The 20,809-nt window shown below is 39.3% G+C and overlaps 1 protein-coding gene across 2 annotated transcripts; it reads left to right on the top strand.

The window, feature by feature from the left end:
* The first annotated feature begins 2,767 nt into the window (after positions 1-2,767).
* WEE1 (WEE1 G2 checkpoint kinase) lies at positions 2,768-20,507 on the top strand. 2 transcript variants are annotated; one of them, XM_079104289.1, is made up of 11 exons: positions 2,768-6,178; positions 7,862-8,067; positions 8,716-8,776; positions 8,976-9,148; positions 9,624-9,745; positions 13,545-13,691; positions 15,900-15,995; positions 16,204-16,289; positions 17,160-17,330; positions 17,414-17,559; positions 19,136-20,507. In XM_079104289.1, exons 1-11 carry the CDS (start codon positions 5,603-5,605, stop codon positions 19,287-19,289), a joined length of 1,938 nt encoding a protein of 645 aa, XP_078960415.1. In that variant the 5' UTR covers positions 2,768-5,602; the 3' UTR covers positions 19,290-20,507. The 2 variants fall into 2 exon arrangements, with proteins under 2 accessions (XP_078960415.1, XP_078960416.1); XM_079104290.1 differs by lacking the exon at positions 2,768-6,178 and adding an exon at positions 6,279-7,010.
* Positions 20,508-20,809: the final 302 nt, after the last annotated feature.

The following is a 20,809-nucleotide window of genomic DNA, read 5'->3' as shown; positions in this document are numbered from 1 at the left end:
ACATGACAAGAAATAATTTTTATTTCATTAAACTATCCATCACCTTTGCATTATTATTTCTGTTCTGACTTGATTATCCTAGCTGGGTATGCAAAACTTGACTGTCTATTCATATTAAGTAAACATATTTGGGGAACATTAGATGTCACATGTTGCATTTACTGACTACAAAGTCATAAAAAGGGTAAATTATTCTCAAACAACATTGTTATAATTAAATGTACATTTGTAACATATACTTAATAAGGAATAATGCTAATCTCACATTGAACATCTAAGGAAGAATTTGATTACAATGTACTTTCAGTGTGAGCTGATGAACATTTAGTAAAATGGTCAAATAACCACTACATCAGAGGGTGTTAAGGCAAGTGACAAAGTAGAGAAATCTAATCTATACCTGAGAAGTCAAACAGGAGCAGTGCTAGGAGTTGCCACATTCTAGCCTGTGATCTGGATTCCTGGGGTCAACCGGCAGTTGGTAGCAGTTAAAGCTGAGGTTTGTTGAGAGAACAAGAAAGGGAAAGGTAAAGATAAAGAAGATGAAGAAAGACAGTTGAACATTTTTGCATATTATTTGCTTTTCAAGTGAAAATCTGAGATTTGATCAATGTAGCTTTTTTAAAAAAATTAGAAACCTATCAAAGTAGGCGCTTTTGAGATGAACTGATTATTTCTCTAGGATCAAAAGCATAAACTATGGGGCTGGGGTTGTGGCTCAGTGGTAGAGTGCTTGCCTAGTATGTGTGAGGCACTGGGTTCAATTCTCAGCACCACATAAAAATAAATGAATAAAATAAAGGTCTATCAACATCTTAAAAAAAAAAAGCATAAACTAGAAATGATTCATTAAAGCCCCCATTAGTTTTATGAAACATTCCTACAGACACTACATCACTTAAAAAAAAAATTTAGTTCTTAGTTCTGAAGGATTTCTTTCAAAGAATACAAAGCTATGTTAATAAGCAAAAGTGCTATATAAAGTGCTTAGAATGATTTAGAAATCTCAATTATAAATCTTTATATATATATACTTTTTTTTAGATGTAGATGGACACAATACCTTTATTTTGTTTATTTTTATGTGGTGCTGATGTTTGAGCCCAATGCTTCACACATGCTAGGTAAGCGCTCTACCACTGAGCTACAACTTCAGCCCTCAATTATAAATCTTATTTTTCTGCCAAGGAAAGTCAATGGGCTACAATAGTGGCATTAAAGCTTTTTACTTGCTAAGTCATGGATCTAAGCAGGATAAACAGGTTAAGTTTGTTCTACCCAAAGCTAGAGGCAAAATTTTTACTCAGTTATTACAACACCTCCACAAGCATGTGGATTCTGCAAAAATTGCCTAGCAACATTACAGTTGGAAACAACACTGGGTAGGGAAGGGAACTAGAAATTTGACTTACATATGCCCTGGGGCAGATGGGTGTAACTCTTCTCTTTAGTACAGTGTGTGCTGTACTCAAGGAGCATGAAATTTTAAAAATCAGAAGTCATTTAAAATTTCAGTTAGGATGTTGCTGTAATTAAACCATAACACTGTGCCATGTGCTTAGCTGAGGAGGCAGGGCCTGATTTCTTTTTCATTATGGCACTGTTGTTTTAAGGATCACTAGAGCTTCTTTCAGATATTCCAGAAACATTTAGGAAGCACTGTCTTGGTGTTCAAAGCACAGTGCTGGTTGCTGAATAGAATTCTAAAGACAAATAAAACTTGATTCCAGCTGTGGGTGTGAGGAAAGCCAGATTAGTAAAGTTAAAAGAGTGTTCCACAGTCCATGCAGGTGTGGGCAAGAGTAAGTCATGCAGGAAGGCTTTAGGAAGTGGCACTAGCACTGGTGTGTGCCACCTTTGGCTCTACCCCATCCCATGGTTAGGAACAACCCAGTGCCTCCAGAATGCTGGGCAAGCATCACCCACTGAGTTATACCTTAGCCTCTAGCACTGAGTCTTATTTTCAATTTTTAAAAAATACTGGCTTTTAAAACCCAAAGGCTGAATGTTCTCTCTGATATTTGGATGCTAACACACAATAAGAGGGGGAGGGGTAGGAAGAACAGAAGTTTACTGGATTAGACAAAGGGGAATGAAGGGAAGGGAGGGAGGATGGGAAGAGGGAAGACCGTAGAATGAATCAGACATAAATTTCGTATGTTCAAATATGAATACGTGACCAGTGAACTCCACATCATGTACAACCATAAAAATGAGAGGTTATACTCCAGGTATGTATGATACATCAAAATACATTCTTTTGGGGCTGGGGGTTGTGGTTCAGTGGTAGCATGCTCGCCTAACACCCCTGAGGCCCTGGGTTTGATCCTCAGCACCACAAAAAATAAAATAAAGGTATTGTGTCTACTTACAACTAAAAATATATATATTTTAAAAAATAAACTCTACTGTCATATATAACTAAAAAGAACAAATAAAAAATTTTTTTAAAATACTGGCTTTTCCCCAATTATTCTACATATTTGTTGGGAACTTACCTCATCCATTCTGTGTGAGGATGCCAAGAATTCAAAGTTCTGGGACTGTGTACTAAGAACGTCCCTTCCTATGTTGCCCCAGTTTGAGGACTTCCAGTTTAGGGAAGCAGACAGGTGGCAATGTAAGAGTTGACAAAAATAATTCAAAGCAAACACTGTTAAGAGTGTTCACCTCCAGGAAGGGGAACCAGGCTGAACATTGAAGAGATAAGTAAGAAACTTCTGTGATCATTTAAATCTTTATTATTTGGGGGTGGGGGAGACCATGGGGGGGAAAATGATAAAGTGTGATGCCTGCTAATCTTTATAAACTTTCATTGAATGGAGTAGTAATCCTCTATTCAAATCTTAAAATAGGGGCTGTGGTTGTGGCCCAGTGGCAGAGTGCTTGCCTATCATGTGTGAGGCGCTGGGTTTGAGTCTAAGCACCACATATAAATAAATAAAGTAAAGGTCCAACGACAACTAAAAAAAATTTTTTTTTAAATCTCTCCTCCTCACTCTTCCTCCTCTCTCTCTCTCTCACCCTGCAGGCACTCTGCCTGTCCACTTAATAAAATCTCTTGCGTGAAAAAAAAAATAGGCAAATTTATCTGCAAACTTGACAATTTAGGAAGCAAAGCAATTAACAGTTTAACTAAGGGCTCTTTTATCAGTCATAAAATAGTGAGCACCTAAGCTACATCAGAACACTGCAATAAACAAGATAGGGTGGGTCCTGACCCTCAGGGACCTTATTTTTCCAGGAGAGTGACAAACAGCCTACTTTGAGATAGACATAAGTCTGTTAAGGAAATAAAACAGGGAATTGTGAAAGACCAAAGTGGGGCAAGGAAGAGGATATGAGCACTTAGCAACAAGGGATACAGAATTCTTATATAGGAGGGGCTCAGGAGCAACAGTCTAGTGGGAATAGGCCTAAGGGACTTTAAAGTTCCCACTTACCTACAAAGCACATTTTTACACACATTCATGCTTTAGATCAATAAAAAACAGTTTTCTAAACTTATTTTTATTTACATTTCAGAGAAAATGTCAACTATCCACATCAAAGAATTTTGTTTCCAGAAGGGGCAGAAGGGAAGGTTATAGAGGGTGCTAGAAAACAATCCTTGGCTTTGGCCACTCTGGCCTCTCCAGGAAGTGTACAGATAGAGAGTTTTGGTCTTTCAGAGTTTAAAATTAAGTCTGGGTTAGCATACAAAAAAGCATATTTATACATCAGCTAGCAAATGTTTGGAAAAGACAGCTGTTGATCCTTTACTGTGTCATCAGTTGTAATCTCAGGACATGTGCCAAGTACTAAGAGTGGAGTTTAAAAAATTCAGCTTGATGTTGCTTTTGAAGTGTTAAAACATCTTATATCACAAGGCGTTAACTCCCATTAAGTGCTATGATAAAAAACAAATAAATGCAAACAGCCATTAACCCACGATTACTATCCAATACTGTGAATGGATCAAAACAAATCCAGGGCTGGGAGGAGTGGTGCATGCCCATAATCCCAGCGACTGGGGAGGCTGAGGCAAGGGACTCGCCAAGTTCCAGGCCAGTCTCAGCAACTTAGGGAGATCTTGTCTCAAAATAAAAATAAAATAATTGAGGATGTAACTTTCAGGCCAGTCTCAGCAACTTAGGGAGATCCTGTCTCAAAATAAAAATAATTGGGAATGTAACTCAATGGTAAAGCGCCTCTGGGTTCAATTCCCAGAGAAAGCCAAAAATAAAAGGAAAAAACCCACACTAAACCAAATGCAAACCCACCTGAACAAACATTAAATACCCACTAACATCCAAAATCCACAAAAGTGTGCTGTAATCTACTCCTAGTGAGAATACAAATTGTTTTCCTGGACCGCAGTTTGGCACCTTAAATCCTTTTTGACCCAGTAATTCCCACTCTGGCAATGCATCCTAAGTAATGATAATAATAATACCACGGACAACAAAGGCTATTAGTCACAGGGTTATTTACAACACAAAAACTGGAGAAGAAATCTTGTGTGTGCAATAAGGGACGGTTTGACAGGGTGCGAGGGAAGTTTTTCTCTAGTTGCACCATAGCTGCCAGGCCAATCGGCTTTGCCAACACAGGCCCACGTGCTGGTTGACAAACACCGTGCTCGCTTGGTGGACACTGGTTTGGGCCAAGGCCGCCGGGGTGCTGCTTCTGTTTACCAGGGACAGGCCTGGGCTCGGCTGCGGAGGGGGACACGGGCCTGGAGAGCTCACCTCAGGAGGTCACACCCGCCCCCAACAGCCACCACCAGGGCAAACTGAGGCTCAGAGGACGCGCCCCCACAGCCAGTGTCTTCGCCTCGAGAACTCGAGAGTCGGTCCTCCTCTTGACCTCGGTGTCCCGTCTAGGCACACTCGTTCACAGGTCCGGAGGCCCGATCACCATTCCCGGCTCAGACCTCAAGGCCGGAACGTGACTGCACACCGCCACGCCCACAGCGCCCCAGTGGCCTGCCCCAAAGGGACTCCAGGCTGCGGGCGGCCCTGGCTGCTATCTGCCCGCAGGGCCAAAGACGCTCCCCAGACGCCCGCAGTGTTTCAGACCCCTGGGAGGCCCGGGAGACCAACCCGCAGGGCGTGCCCGGCTCTCCTCGCCCCTCCCAGAAGGCCGCCTCGGGCTCGCTCATAGGCCCGCGGCCGGCCCAGGCCTGGCAGAGCGCCGGCCGGGGAGGCGGAGCTAGCGGGTTCGCGCCAAAATCGCGTAGCTGGTTCCTCCCCCGCGGGCTACGTCGCGCCCTCCTTTTTTTTCAAACCCGGAGCGGGGCGGGGATTGGTGGGCTGGGCTCTCACGTGGTTAACGGTCGCGGGAAGCCGCGGAGCCCGAACTTGCGGCTGGACCTGCGGAGACCTCAGCCGTGGTGCCCTGGCCGCCCAGCCTCCGCCGGACAGTCCGCGCCGCCGCTGCAGCTGCCGCCCGCAGCCCCGAGCGCCTCGGAGCCGGAGCCGCAGCTGCCGCTGCGCAGGCCCGCCGCCACCGCAGCCAGGCGCGCCCAGTCGCACGTGGCGGACCCGCCCCCTGGGCCGGCCGAGTCCTGGACTCCGCGGGCAGCGGCTCTCCGGTCCTCCGCCCCGGCCCCAGGCCCGCGATGAGCTTCCTGAGCCGGCAGCAGCCGCCACCGCCCCGCCGCGCGGGGGCCGCCTGCACTTTGCGGCAGAAGCTGATCTTCTCGCCGTGCAGCGACTGTGAGGAGGAGGAGGAGGAAGAGGAGGAGGAGGGCAGTGGCCACAGCACCGGGGAGGACTCGGCCTTTCAGGAGCCCGACTCGCCGCTGCCGCCCGCGCGGAGCCCCACGGAGCCCGGGCCCGAGCGCCGCCGCTCGCCCGGCCCGGCCCCCGGCAGCCCCGGGGAGCTGGAAGAGGACATGCTGCTGCAAGGCGCCTGCCCGGGAGCTGACGCGGCGGGCGGCGGGGCCGAGGGCGACTCGTGGGAGGAGGAGGGCTTCGGCTCCTCGTCGCCCGTCAAGTCGCCGGCGGCCGCCTACTTCCTGGGCAGCTCTTTCTCGCCTGTGCGCTGCGGCGGCCCGGGGGACGCGTCTCCGCGGGGCTGCGGGGCGCGCCGGGCCGGCGAGGGCCCCTGCTCGCCGCTGCCCGACCACCCGGGTACCCCGCCGCACAAGACCTTCCGCAAGCTGAGGCTCTTCGACACGCCGCACACGCCCAAGGTGAGCGGGCGGGCGGGGCGCAGGGCGGCCGGGCCTTTAAACAGGCCGCGGCGCCCGGCCGAGCGCGCCGCCGCCGCCGGGGTTCGGTTACATAACCGCCCGGCCGCGCCCCGCTCGCTGCCCTGCGCCGCCACCCAGAGTTGGCAGCCCCTCTCTTTGGCCCTGCCCAGGAGTTGTCCGTTAGATTATGTAACTGAACAATAGGCCTCGTCTGCAACTTCTTCATCTTACAAAGGGGCTGGCCGGCGCCGTGCAGGTGGCGGACGATTTGACGCCCCTGGGAGCGGGGCCGCCCGAGCGCCTCAGCCCCAACTGTGGCACCCGTAACGCGGTGTGCGAAGATGCCCGAGGGGTGCAGGCCGGCCCTCTGACACTCCCGAGCCATATGGTGCCTTTTAAAAGCGGCGACGAGGCCTGTAATTTGGGCCCCTCGGGCAGAAGGTGTTTGGTTAAAAAAAAAAAAGTCCCCGCGCTTATCCTTTCGGGTCCTGTGGCGTAATGGGGAAAGGCGAGGACTTCCCCGCACGCACAGTCCTGGAGACTGAGTCACTCCAGGTAGCCTTTAAGCTTCCTTCAGGACGTAGTATTGGGTGAGAGTTTGTTTTCATCCGTGGGACTGCGGTGCCCGAGTGAGGTGGGCCTTTGGGTGGTGCTTAGAGTCGTCGTGCGGATGATAACCTATCTTCAAGAAGGAGGTGCTCTGCACCTGTTTGTGGAATGGCCGTTCAGTGTGTCGATTACCGCTTCTCATACTCCAGAAGTCGCACAGATTTAAGAACAGACACTTCCTGAAATTAAGACAAGCAGCACATTTGTGTGCGAGACATTTCAAGTGAGTCCATGTTGATTTCAGCGTCCGTTCGTGAAAAACCCCAGGAATAGGTGTGCTTTGGGGACTTCGTTTATTAGCGGATGTGCCCAGGGCAAGATCCTTCTGCAAGTGAGGGGAGGAGTCCGGCGGAGGTGGCTTTCAAAGCCCTATTTAGATGGGGGAGGGGAGCTTTTATGGGACTGACTGCTTTATATTTTTAGATAACAGAGTTTGTTAACTTTTGGTCACTGAAATTAATTTAGTTTTAGTTAGCACAAATATTCCTTTTAGGATTAGAGACCAAATTTATTTTGCTGCCTTTCTCTAAAAGGTAGATAATATCTAATCTCAGACTCTTAAATTAGCCACTGTGTTTTTGTTTTGTTTTTCAGTTTAACTGAGCTACATCCCCAGCCAGACAAGTTCTCGCTAAGTTGTTCAGGGCCTCTCGTAAGTTGCTGAGGCTGGCTTAGAACTTGGAATTCTCATGCCTCAGCCCTGTGCTTGGCTGTTTTTGAAATAAAAGCTTTTGTGTTGTGCCGGGGTTGTAGCTCAGTGGTAGAGCATTTGCCTAGCATGTGTGAGGCACTGGGTTCGATTCTCAGCGTTGCATACAAAGGCCCATTGACAAATAAAGTATATATTAAAAAAAAAAAAAAAAAAAAAAAAAAGCTTGTGTGTTGCTTTCCCTGCGGTGCTGGGGATGAAACTAGGGCTTCCAGCATGCTAGGCAAGCTGCACTAAACTACATCCCCAGTCCTGGTAGGGTGGGTGCTTTGATCTACACCTTCAGCCACTTAAAAGGCCTGTTGAAGGTAAGATTGACTGTCTGGAGGGTTTGGGTCCTAAAATTTTTATTTTCCCTCCTCTAGAGTTTGCTTTCCAAAGCTCGGGGAATTGATTCCAGCTCTGTGAAACTCCGGGGTGGTTCTCTATTCATGGACACACAAAAATCAGGAAAGAGAGAATTTGACACACGACAGACTCCTCAAGTGAATATTAATCCTTTTACTCCGGATTCAGTTTTGCTTCATTCCTCAGGACAGTGTCGTAGAAGAAAGAGAGCGTATTGGAATGAGTGAGTCATTTATTCAATAGTTTGGCTCTCCCGTGTATACAAAATTGGTTTGATGTACTTAAGTTTAGCTTCTGTTGAATGGCATGGGTAGTTGGTTGTGCTCTGAAATGGTTTCATATAAGCACTTAGGAAAGGAGTGGTGTGAAAAAGGAAGGAATGAAAAAACTTAGATATCTTGTAGGAAAATTGCTGTCAAATGAGGCAGGCAGATAGTTGTTTATTAAAAAGGCCTTTTTTTTTTTTTTTTTTTTTTTTATTGAGGATTAAACACTTAACCACTGAGCTACATCCCCAGTCCTTTTTTATTTTGAAACAGGGTCTCATTAAGTTGCCCAGTCTGGCCTCAACGTTGCTATCCTCCTGCCTCAGCCTCCTTAACTGCTAGAATTACCAGTTTGCACCACTATTGCCAGCTTTAAAAAGACTTTAATTTTGATATGTGTGGTGATGTTGACATCTAGTTACTGAGTGCATATCAGTGGGGACTTTGTTTCATTAGCTAGACTGAATCTTGTGATTATGAAATTAGATGTTTTCTTTCTTGTTTTAAAATTCCACTTCACTGTATGCGGACCAAAGACAACTTTGAATCTCAAGTTGATATATCTATTAGATGTGTTGATGAAACACAATATGCTATTTTTTCAGTTCCTGTGAAGATATGGAAGCCAGTGATTATGAGCTTGAAGATGAAACAAGACCTGCTAAAGTAAATATTCCCGAAATTTGTTTTTCTGTTCCTAACAAATTAAGATATATACATGTTAAGTAAACATTAAAGCATAAACTAGATGGGGTGGTGTGGGAAGCATAAACTAGAATAATTTTTAAAATTTCATATATAGTCTTTATCATTGTAGCATTTTCATTTCTTTGTATTATGCATATGGATAACCTTTTTGTTACAGAGAATTACAATTACTGAAAGCAATATGAAGTCACGGTATACGACAGAATTTCATGAGCTGGAAAAAATTGGCTCTGGAGAGTTTGGTTCTGTGTTTAAGTGTGTGAAGAGGCTAGATGGATGCATTTATGCCATTAAGCGATCAAAAAAACCATTGGCCGGCTCTGTTGATGAGTATGTATCAAATATTTTTGTCTCCCCCCCCCCCCCCCCCCCCCCCCCCCCGCATCTTCTATGGCATTACAAATGTTAGGGTTTTAGGTGATCAAACATTGAATTTGACTTATTTAATTCTTGAGAAGTTATAATGATTCAATCAGGCCCTTTTAATTTTGTGCCATTGTTTTTTTTTATTTTAGAGCCTAACTTAAGTTTCTTATTTCTAGTCAACATCCATGAATTCACAGTAAAATGGCATGTAATCTTTGCTGAGTCCCTAAGACCAGCAAACTTTCTGCTTTCTGAAAGTCGTCTTTAATGGAAGCCTTTGGGAAATCTCATGAGTCTTAACCCACCCTATCTTAAGCATGTTGCATTTCAGCATAGTGATAATTACAAAAGTAAAGTCTATGAAGTTTCAGAGAAATTAATTCAGGGTTAGTCTTGAGTAAAATCATTTACCATTCTGTTTATCTAAAATATTTCCTAGGCAGAACGCTTTGAGAGAAGTATATGCTCATGCAGTGCTCGGACAACATTCTCATGTGGTTCGATATTTCTCTGCCTGGGCAGAAGATGATCATATGCTTATACAAAATGAATATTGTAATGGTGAGTAATAATGGTTTTCTCATAAACTTGAGAAAATGAGCACTGAGGAGGAAATATTTATCATTATGTCAAGTTTTTCTCCCTGACTCTTTGTGTCTCTCTTTGGTGGTAATGTACAAGGCTGGCACTCCCCAGACTCTCTAGTAAACTCAAAAGATTAGAGGCTTTCTCTGCATTTCAAGTGCAAGTAGGTTGAAAACCTTCCTTCTGAAGCACCTTGTAGGGACCTCAAAGGTAGAACTTTGCTTACTATTCATGTGTTATTCAAATTACCCTGAGCTATTTGAAAGAATAGTGGTTTTACCAAGTATATTCTGAAATCCCTAGAACCTAGCATAGCACATAGAACACATAGTTGTCAAGACTGTCTTGACAACTACTCCATTAATGTAATTTTTGCTGCTACAAAAGAACAAATGAGATTGGGTTATATATTATTTATGTATTTTGCAGTATTGGAGGTTGAACCCAAGGCCTAACACATATTAGGCACTACCACTGAGCTAATTCCCAGCCCTTTTTATTTATTTGGAGGCAAGCTGACCTTAAACTTGTGATTCTTCTACTTTAGCCTCCCTTAGTAGGTAGGATTACAGATGTGTGCCACCACAATCAGCTGTTTGAGTAATTTTATAATGAAAAGAAATTTATCTGGTTTTTGGTTCTAGAGGCTGGGAAATCCAAGAGCTTGTCAACAGCATTTGTCAAAGGCTGAAGTCCCCCCCCCCCCCCTTTTTTTAAATTCTCTTGATAAAAGCATTAATCCTTTTTTGATGATAGAATCCCCATGATGTAGTCACTCTGTATTAGACCCCAGCTCCCAGTGCTTTCGCATTGGGGATTAGGTGTCCAACACATGAAATTATGGGGACACATTTAAATCTTAGCAAAGAGATTTTATTCCTGCACATTCTCACTGCATCCATTCTTCTTTTTCCATTTTATTTTGTTTCTAGTACTGTTGTTGGTTACTTATAAAAGGACAATGACTTTTTTTTTTTTGCTAATGGTATTATAGGCTTTTATGTTTTTCCTAATTTGATAGTAAAAATATGTTTTAATTTAATTTATGTATCTTTGCTACTGAGGGAAATTATTATTTTTCATGTTTTTTCTCTTCATTGTCCCCTCATCTTTTATCAGAATCAACATTTTCTAATTGTTTGGTATGGTTTCTTAAAATTAATGCTATATTTTTGGCAAATATTTCATAGTTTTTTAAAAATTCAATTTATAAAGTTTGGTTATAGACAGAAGTTTCCAGTTTTTATGTATATTATCTTTTAGTTTTATTTTAAACCTTTTAACTAAGAAACTTTACAAGTTTACCTTCTAATTCATTGGTTCATTTTCCCTAATACTGAATTTATATTTCATTTCTTTTATGTGGCTTTAGATCAGTAGTTGTGCTTCGTCTTGGGTTGTTTTTTTCTATGTTACCAATTTCCCAAAGGCAGCATCTTGAATATTGAAGACAACATTAAGCACATATTTAATAAAAGAGTCACATTATGCCTTAGTTCTTTCTGAGCAAAGATTTCATAATTTTTTTATTTTTAGTACTGGGGATTGAACCCAGTGATGCTTGTCAGGACAATGACTTTCTATTAATGTGAATTTATTCATTTCTTCAAGGCATTCTGAAATTCTGCTTTACTCCCACCATCTATCCAAGTTATGCTGGTCTCTCTCCCTCTTCTGAATTGAAACAAAGCAAGCATGTATAGGATCAGTTTTGGCCTCCTTATATAGCTTTCACTTTCATGAACTTACTTCAAGGGCCAACTGGTTTCCTTCTTTTTTTTACTAAATTTTTACCAAAATCCTGATCTGAATGCAGATCTTTCTGGGATTCTATTATTACACACCCACATTTTCATATATAATGCATTATTTCTATTCCTATATATCTCCTGTGATTATTAGAGAATTTGGAGTTTAGCTAACCCTTGAGAGAGCAAAGATTTATTTTTGTTGATTTTCATTTTTTCCTTAAATAAGCAATATCAGCAATCTCATAGCTTGTTACTAAATAAGTGGTATAGATTCAGCTTCTCCATATTTAAAAACAGTGAACAAATTCATTTTCCAATCATGACTCATTAAGTTTTTAATTCTTTACCCTTGAAAGAACTTTGTTCATTATATAGCATTGCTGCTAGTTTGTTTTACAAAGTTCTAGAAATGTTTCTATTCATATCATCAAAATTTATGTAGCTCTTATGATCTTGTGGACTATTTTTTTAACCCTAATTTTTCAGTTGCTGAATTTAACTTGGAACAACTTAACCATATTGTTTTCTCTCTTAACATATTTGCTTGATGCCATCTCCTTTTAGTTTCTTTTATTTTTTCACCTTGTTGATGTGGTACATCCCCAACCCCAATTTTTAATTTAAAAATACGTACTGGGTACAGTGGCACACATCTGTAATCCCAGCAGCTAGGGAGGCTGAGACAGGATAATCACGAGTTCAAAGACAGCCCCAGCAATTTTTTTTTTTTTTTTTTTTTTTTTTTTTTTTTTTTGCGGTGCTGGGGATTGAACCCAGGGCCTTGTGTTTGCAAGGCAAGCACTCTACCGACTGAGCTGTCTCCCCAGCCCCAGCCCCAGCCCCAGCAATTTAACCAGGCCCTCAACAACTTAGCAGGACTCTATCTAAAAATAAACTTTAAAAGGGCTGGAGATGTGGCTCAGTGGTTAAGTCCAAACCCTGGTTACTGCACCCCACCTCCCCCCAAAAAAATACAAAACACATTTGACATTTTGGTATTTAGTCTTAAATTGAAGAACTTCCTTTCCTGACTAAGGCACCATGGACCTTCCTGACATTATTACCCTGACTGATTCTGTTATTCTTAAGTTTTAAATATATTTGTTGTTTTGTGGTGCTGGGAATCAAACCCAGAGCCACAAGCATGTTAGGCAAGTGCTCTACCACTGACTTCTAGCCTAGCCCAGGCTTGTTTTAACAGCTCTTCATTGACTTTGAGACAAAGTATAAATTTAAAAAGTTTTAAAAAGTATTAACAAATGTACTGATTGGTTTGACCAGTTTTATAAAAGCAGGTTTATGTTCTCATTCAGAGTAAGAGAGGTATAAATTAAAACTATACTAAGATACTGGTGTTTACCTATAAAATTTATAGACCTGTTAGGGTGTAGGGAAAGAGTTACTCAAACATTGATATTGGACATATAAATTCGGTATGGTCTTCTTGGAGAGATAATGCATCTGTGTGTGTTAGCCATATATTACAAATTATAAATACTTACATTTTTTGATCCAGCAGTGTTGGTGCCAGGACATGCTAAACATGTGTGAAGCAACCTATGAATAACGTTATACATTAGATTGCAGTATATAATAAACAAAGACTTGTAAATTATTTTTAAATGTCCATCAATTAGGGGATTGGTTAATGTATTACCCTTCAATGGAATTCTGTGGAGACACAAGAAAGAAAAGGGCAGTCTTTGTATGTTGACATGGGATTGTCTTCAAGATAATGAACGTGTGATATCATTATGTTAAAAGTGGATGAATACATAAACTGATAACATTGGTTTATTCTGGGAACCATTTGGGTTACTGGGGTATATAGGCAAGAAGGTTTAAATCATACTCTCTATCCACTTGAATGTATTTACCTATTAAAAGAATAAATAAAAGTTTGATTTTGCAAGCAGGTTGAAGGGCGAGGTCCTAGAAAATATATTCTTTGTTGAGCGTAAAAAGGGATGAAAGAAAAATAAGACTGTAAAAGAAGAAAATATTGATTTTGCTCTTTTTGTTAGGTGGAAGTTTAGCGGATGCTATAAGTGAAAACTACAGAATCATGAGTTACTTTACAGAAGTAGAGTTGAAGGATCTCCTTTTGCAAGTTGGCCGGGGCTTAAGATATATTCATTCAATGTCTTTGGTTCACATGGATATAAAACCTAGTAAGTATTATATAGATCCTCTGATTTGCATTCTTTGGGGATATAGATAATAAATCACTTCATTATAATAATATGTAACCACATGCTTTTTTCATTATTAGTTTTAAAAGGTCTTTGTTATCCTATTCATCTCTTTCCTTGTTATCCCCCAAATTTAAATACTACTCATTAAAAGTTGAAAACTTTTTGCTGTCTTTTGTAGGAACTATGTAGTCCCAAAGTGGGATTTTTGATGGAGACTTAAAACCTATATTTAAAACCACATTCTGGGCTGGCATTGTAGCTCAGTGCCTCGCACATGTGTGAGGCACTAGGTTCGATGTTCAGCACCACATAAAAATAAAAGTATTGTGTCCAATCTACAACAACAAAAATAAAACTGCATTCTTCAGGATGGGAATGTAGCTTAGAGGTAGAGCACTTACCTAGCCTGAGTGCGTCCCTGGGTTGAGTCTCCAGTATTACAGAAACAAAAGCAAAAGACTTAACACTCCACTCCTCTTCTAAGCCAGGCCATATTAAAATTTTCCCTAATTGACCCTATATTTTTTTCAATTGTAGATGGACACGAAACTTTTATTTTATTATTTTTTAATGTGGTGCTGAGGATTGAACCCTGTGCTTCACATGTGCTAGCAAGTGCTCTAGCACCAATCCACAATCTCAGACCCTTGACTCAAGCCTTTTTTTTTTTTTTTCTAAGATGTTGATAGACCTTTATTCATTTATTTTTATGTGGTGCTGAGAATTGAACCTGGTGCCTCATACATGCGAGGCAAGCACTCTACAACTGAGCTACAACCCCAGCCTGACCCAAGTCTTTTAACAGTTCATTTGTTTAAATTAGTATCTCTCAAGCACCATGCATTAAATCTGTTTATATCCATTTTTGTCTTTCACATTTCATTCTACTACTATTTATTTACTTACTTACTTATGTATTTGGTACTGGGGATTGAACCCGGGATGCTTTACCACCAAATTACATCCCTACCTTCCCCGCCCCCCCCCCAATTATTTTTTTTTATTTTGAGACTGCCTCACTAAGTTGCTGAGGCTGGCCTCCAACTTGTGATCCTCCTACTTCAATCTCCAGAGTTGCTGGGATTACAGGCATTTGCTACTATACTTGGCTGTCTTCCTCTGCTTTTTAAAAATGATATAGTATTATCTTACAAGATACCATTTCTTCTGGAATTTGACTAGTTGTTTCCTTCTATCATTTAATTTGTTCCGTTCTCCCCTATATTTCCTATAAATTAATTTGTAGCTGAAGATTGATGGAGTCAAACCAGACATTTTAGGCTGTTTTTTTTTTTTTTCTCTCTCTCTTTTCTATGGGAATATATGTCAGTTCAGAGAATTTAAGTCACTTTATACACCTTATTTCTGATGTAATTTTTTATTTGTAAATGAACACCTCTCTAAAGAAAGTTTTTATTTTCAAAAGGAAAAAATATATTGGACTCCTGGTAGTGGTAGTGAATCTGAATTAGTAAGGTTCATTAGCTATACTCCCTCATAGCTTGTATAAACTCATAAGTACCATAGACCCTTGTACAAAGTTTGAATTATTAAGGGATATGAAGTTTTAAAATCAGATTTACAAATCTCATCATAAGTTGTCTATAAATAGAAACTGGACAGAGTCAAGTGAGTATAACATGTAAAAATTCAATATTTTATCAGTAAAGCTATTAATGAAATCTGCCACTGAAACTTAAGTTAATCATGAGTTTACTTGAATTTGAAGGAAGAGCTAGTCTGTACAGTAGCAAATAGTGAACCACCAAGCAATATTGGTTAATAGATACTGTATGGTCAGCCAAACTCACTAGCTAAATGTCTTATTTTCACACCAGCCTCGGAAGCACTAAATTAAAATTTGTGCTTTGGCAGGATCACAAATTACTGTTATCTTTTGTATTGTTTTTAAGTTAATAAACTCCTGGAGATTAATATGCATTTGATGAGATTCTAATGCAGTGTTTTCTAAGTGTTCAGGGATCATTTTCAAGCTAGGAAATATTTTCCCAAAAAACATAACCTGGTCCTCATCCCCTGAAAATTTTGTTCTCATTGAGTTTGGGGTAGAAAATGAGAGCCGGATTTTTTAAAAGCCTTTTGGATGATTTTGATATTTGACTTTGTTTATAAACTATGGTTATACTTTTGTTAGTGAGGCTTAAATAATTAACTATTTAACAGGTAATATTTTCATATCTCGAACTGCAATCCCAAATGCTGCCTCTGAAGAAGGAGATGAAGATGACTGGGCATCCAACAAAGTTATGTTTAAAATAGGTAAGAAAAAATAACTAGATTGTTATGTTAAAATTAAGACAAACACTATTTGTTTTTGTTTTAATTCTTTGTGTGTGTGTATGTACCTGCATGCACATACCAGCGATTGAACCCAGGAACCTTGCACATGTTAAGCAAGTGTTCTATCACTGACCTATATCCCCAGCTCTTGGTTTTAATTCTTACTGTGCTTTTTCAATACTTCTAGGTGATCTTGGGCATGTAACAAGAATCTCTAGTCCACAAGTTGAAGAAGGGGATAGTCGTTTTCTTGCAAATGAAGTTTTACAGGAGGTAATTTTTGTCCTTTTATAATACTGTACTTTCCGGGCTGAGGTTGCGACTCAGTGGTAGAGCACTTGCCTAGCATTTGTGAGGCACTGGGTCAATTCTCAGCACCACATATAAATAAATGAATAAAATAAAGGTCTTATCAACATCTAAAAAAATTTTTTTTAAATGCTGTATTTTAATAATACTGTTGCTTTGTAACACCTATCAGTTAGAAGAATATAAATACAAATATATTGAACTTTTATAACTAGTGGAACAGAAAGTCTAAACCGTCAGGTAGGAATTTAATCTTTAATCTCTTTAATTTAAAAGTCATTAAAGTCAAAGATTTATCATGACATTGAAGTTAAAGAGCTGTTCCCATATGCCACTTGTGAACTTTAAAATGGTACAGCTCTTTTGGAGATCAGAATATTAGTATCTGTCAGTATTTAAAAATCATGTTCTCTGACTCAGAATTTTCACTTCTAGGAGTCTCTTCTGTAAAAAGATTCATAGGCAAATACGAATTGAGAATAATGTAAATAGGTATGTACGTACTAATGAGAAAAAGATTAAGTAGTGGCACAAAGTTTCAAAAATAGTTTGCCACATAATTTTAGAAAAAGTATAACAAAATATTTCTTAATAAGAATTGAAATAAAATAGGATAACTAGAACAACAGAAAATATAATTATGATCTTATTACTCTTTTCATATATATATACATATATATGCATTGTAATTTTTAAAAATCTCCTTAAATTTAGCAGTTCTCTAAAGAGATCTTCAACTTAAACGTGGCATTAACTTTTTAATTTTGTCTCATTTCTCACTTAAATCATCATTGAAGTGTTCTTATTTTGACCATTTTTACAAAACTTTTACAGAACTACACCCATCTACCGAAAGCAGATATTTTTGCCCTTGCCCTCACAGTGGTGTGTGCTGCTGGTGCTGAACCTCTTCCCAGAAATGGAGAACAATGGCATGAAATCAGACAGGGTAGATTACCTCGGATTCCACAAGTGCTTTCCCAGGAATTTACAGAGTTACTAAAAGTGAGCATTTTATATATGAATCATTTTATTGACTCTGTTTGATACTTTATTAAATTGTATGTCTTTAATTTTACTTTTCTAAGGTTATGATTCATCCAGATCCAGAGAGAAGACCTTCAGCAATGGCACTGGTAAAACATTCAGTATTGTTGTCCGCATCTAGAAAGAGTGCTGAACAATTACGAATAGAATTGAATGCTGAAAAATTCAAAAATTCACTTTTGCAGAAGTGAGTGAGGTTTTTGTTTTGTTTTTACTTTATTGTGTTCATTAATTCTCAAATTTTAATGAGAGATCACTTAGACTTTTGGTCAACAAAGAATATAATAATTTTATATGTTACAAATGGAAGTTTGGAGACTTCTGCCTTAAATTAGTATTTGAACTACTATTTATGTTCTTACTAAACTTTGAAATTTATCAACTTTAAAAATGTTAAGCCTAGAATGTTCTGCAAGCAGCGATAGTTTCCAAGCCCTAAATAATAGTAGAAGCTAAGTGAGCTCTTACAGTTTTTCCTCCAGACTCACCAAAAATTGTCTTCCTTACAACATTCTATTGTGCTTATTTTACAAAAGGACGAAATTAATACTGATTAATTAGGTTGACATGTGATTATATATATTTAACCTGAATGACTTGACAGTTTCAGAAAGATGGTTGCAAAGATAAAGGTTATCAAAAAAGGGAAATATTGGAAAGTATTAGTAACCGCAGGCCACATTTCCAATTCTTTTGATTTATTATTATCATTTTGAGTCTAACATAAGAAAAATGACTTTTTATCATTCTTGCAATGGGTTTCTGTTTTCTAAATTTTGCTTTTTTGGGGATCAGCAAATAAAATCCTTTGTTGAAACTGGAAAAAAAAAAAAGTGACTTTAAAAGTTTTGTATTAAAGTATTTATATGTCACTAGTTTGATAACCATCAGTTTATACAGATAGGTAGTAAGGTTCTCTTTTCATCTGTTATGCAAAATGGACTCACAATATAAATTAGAGTTTTATTTGAATTTTTTTTAGTACTAGGGATTAAATATAGAGGTACTTTGCCACTGAGCTAAGTCCCCGGCCCTTTTTATTTTTCATTTTGAGACAAGGTTGCTGAGGCTATTTTTGAACTTGGGATCCTCCTGAACTTGGGATCCTCCTGCCTCAGGTCTCCCAAGTCATTGGAACTCCAGGCAGGTGCCACCATGTCTGATTGAAATTATTTTTTATTTTTTTAGTTGTAGATGGACATAATACTTTATTGTATTTATTTTTATGTGGGTGCTGAGGATTGAACCCAGTGCCTCAGGCATGCTAGGCAAGTGCTCTATCCGTGAGCCATGATCACAGCCCCTGAAATTATTTTTTAATACCTAAAGTCACAAAAAAAAAACCACCTAAAGTCACTACTACTTATTATTTACATCTTGTATTAAAGTATATATGGTATTTTGATGTTAAAAGCACAAAATAAAATCATTTTGTATATTTAAATTGAATAGAAGCTAAAGTTTCATGTTGTATTTTTCCTTTCTTTAAAAATACATCTCAGAACAGAAAAAAAACAAAGTTAAAAAAATACATCTTAGGCTGGGGAGATAGCTCAGCTGGTGGATTGCTTGCCTTATAAGCACAAGGCCCTGGGTTCGATCCCCAGCACCCCCAAAAAAAAAAAAAAAAAAAAAAAAACCCATCTTAGAACAATGGTGTGTGAATAGTTCCCAGTTGATAGTACAATTTGTGTTTGGCCTCTTAGAAACTCTTCCTAGGATTAATAGGTAAAAAGTTCTGTTTTCTATTTCTACATTCTTAGAGAACTCAAGAAAGCCCAGATGGCAAAAGCTGCAGCTGAGGAAAGAGCACTCTTCACTGACCGGATGGCCACTAGGTCCACCACCCAGAGTAATAGAACCTCTCGACTTATTGGAAAGAAAATGAACCGCTCTGTCAGCCTTACTATATACTGAACTGCTCATTTCCCATCTACCCCAAAAAAACTGTGACAAGAGAAAGCTAGGTTGAAATCACTGCTAGAATCTACTTTGCAATTACTTTCTCTATTTGGTGTCAGTAGTTTTACTGAAGTACTTTTTAGGACTTTTATTTGTGAATTACAGTTGAAAGCTGTATTTTGACCATTACTCTTATCAGGCTTTTGTGTAGTTTTATCAGTTTGTCTTCTGTAGGATGTCAGTCAGTCACTGTTGAATGTTACACCAGCCTTTGCAGGGTTAACCACTGTGGTGGTGTGCTGCTTACAGTTTTCTGTTGCATTGTAATAAAAAGGTATCTTTCCCTGTAGTACCTGTAGAAAGGACTCAAGGGCTTTATTACAAACATACTTCCCTTCGGAAAGGGAAATACTAAGAGTCGTAGTACTACTCAGCTTCTCCTTTGTATCTGTGTCAATCTCTTTCTTTCTTTCTTTTTTTCTTTCTTCTTAATTGTGAATTATACTTGTATATCCAACTGGGAGCACTTTGTAGGCATTGCATGAACCATGGAATGATAATTCTGTGGAAGTATTGCCTTGTGAATTTGCTGCTATTTTAGTTTTGTCTTTGCTGTAAAATTGTAGCATTAAACAATCATTGTTGTTAATAGGCTTTCTTTTGAAACAATTATGTGAAATACATAGCTGCTCTTGATGAAAAGCAGTTATTTGCCTTTTTTTCTCTTTGAACTTTGAAGCTAGTGCATTGAAAAAATGCACCTCCTCCCCTTTGGAATGCTGTATTAAATGTAGTATAATTATTACTGGTTTTTGTAATTTTTTTTTTTTCTGATAATGTCCTTCCCTGACACTTTTTTAAAATGTCTCCTTCCTTATCCCAGGTTTTGTACTTGATTGTATGGTTAGTCTATTTTTAAATGTTTTGCCTGGTTTCTCTTCAATATTTGTGTATATAAACTGATCTTGGTAATACTGTACATAGCTGTTGAAGTGCCAGAATGACTTCTGACTATTCCAAGTTTTTCACAAAATATATTTGATCTGTATGATTGGCCATTTAATTAACACTGGCTAATGGATATTACCAAAAAAAAAAAAAAAAAAAAATCTCTTGTTTGTTTTCTCGTTAATTTTGATCTAAAACATGTTTGCACTTGTCTGTTGGACTAGTGTTTTATTAACATTGATTGGCATATTAAAAGTCACTCTGAGCTTACCTTAATTGTCTAAATCTTTGTGGTGCCTGTTTTCTCCTATTTTATTTCCATTATCACTACATTATAAAACAGAGTATAATGTACATAAAATACTCTAGCAGAGTGCATATTTTTGATGAAATACAAAACTTACTGGGTGTTTAATGACAGGCTTTAGTCCAGCTATATTTTGTGATTTCATGACAGTTCATCCATCAACTTTAAATGTTTTTTAAATCATTAAAAATATTTACATAGGGCTGGGGTTGTGACTCAGTGATAGAGTGCTCACCTGGCATTCGCGAGGCCCTGGGTTTGATCCTCAGCACCACGTAAA

This window comes from Sciurus vulgaris, assembly GCF_902686455.1.
Source record: "Sciurus vulgaris genome assembly, chromosome: 11".
Classification (NCBI taxonomy): domain Eukaryota; kingdom Metazoa; phylum Chordata; class Mammalia; order Rodentia; family Sciuridae; genus Sciurus; species Sciurus vulgaris.
This window is presented reverse-complemented; position numbering and strand designations above follow the sequence as displayed.

Excerpts from the sequence above, each read along its gene's own strand:
- WEE1 (XM_079104289.1), top strand. The coding sequence starts at position 5,603 with ATGAGCTTCCTGAGCCGGCAGCAGCCGCCACCGCCCCGCCGCGCGGGG. Across the intron at positions 6,179-7,861 it reads ACACGCCGCACACGCCCAAG|AGTTTGCTTTCCAAAGCTCG; the intron begins GTGAGCGGGCGG and ends TCCCTCCTCTAG. Across the intron at positions 8,777-8,975 it reads ATGAAACAAGACCTGCTAAA|AGAATTACAATTACTGAAAG; the intron begins GTAAATATTCCC and ends TTTTTGTTACAG.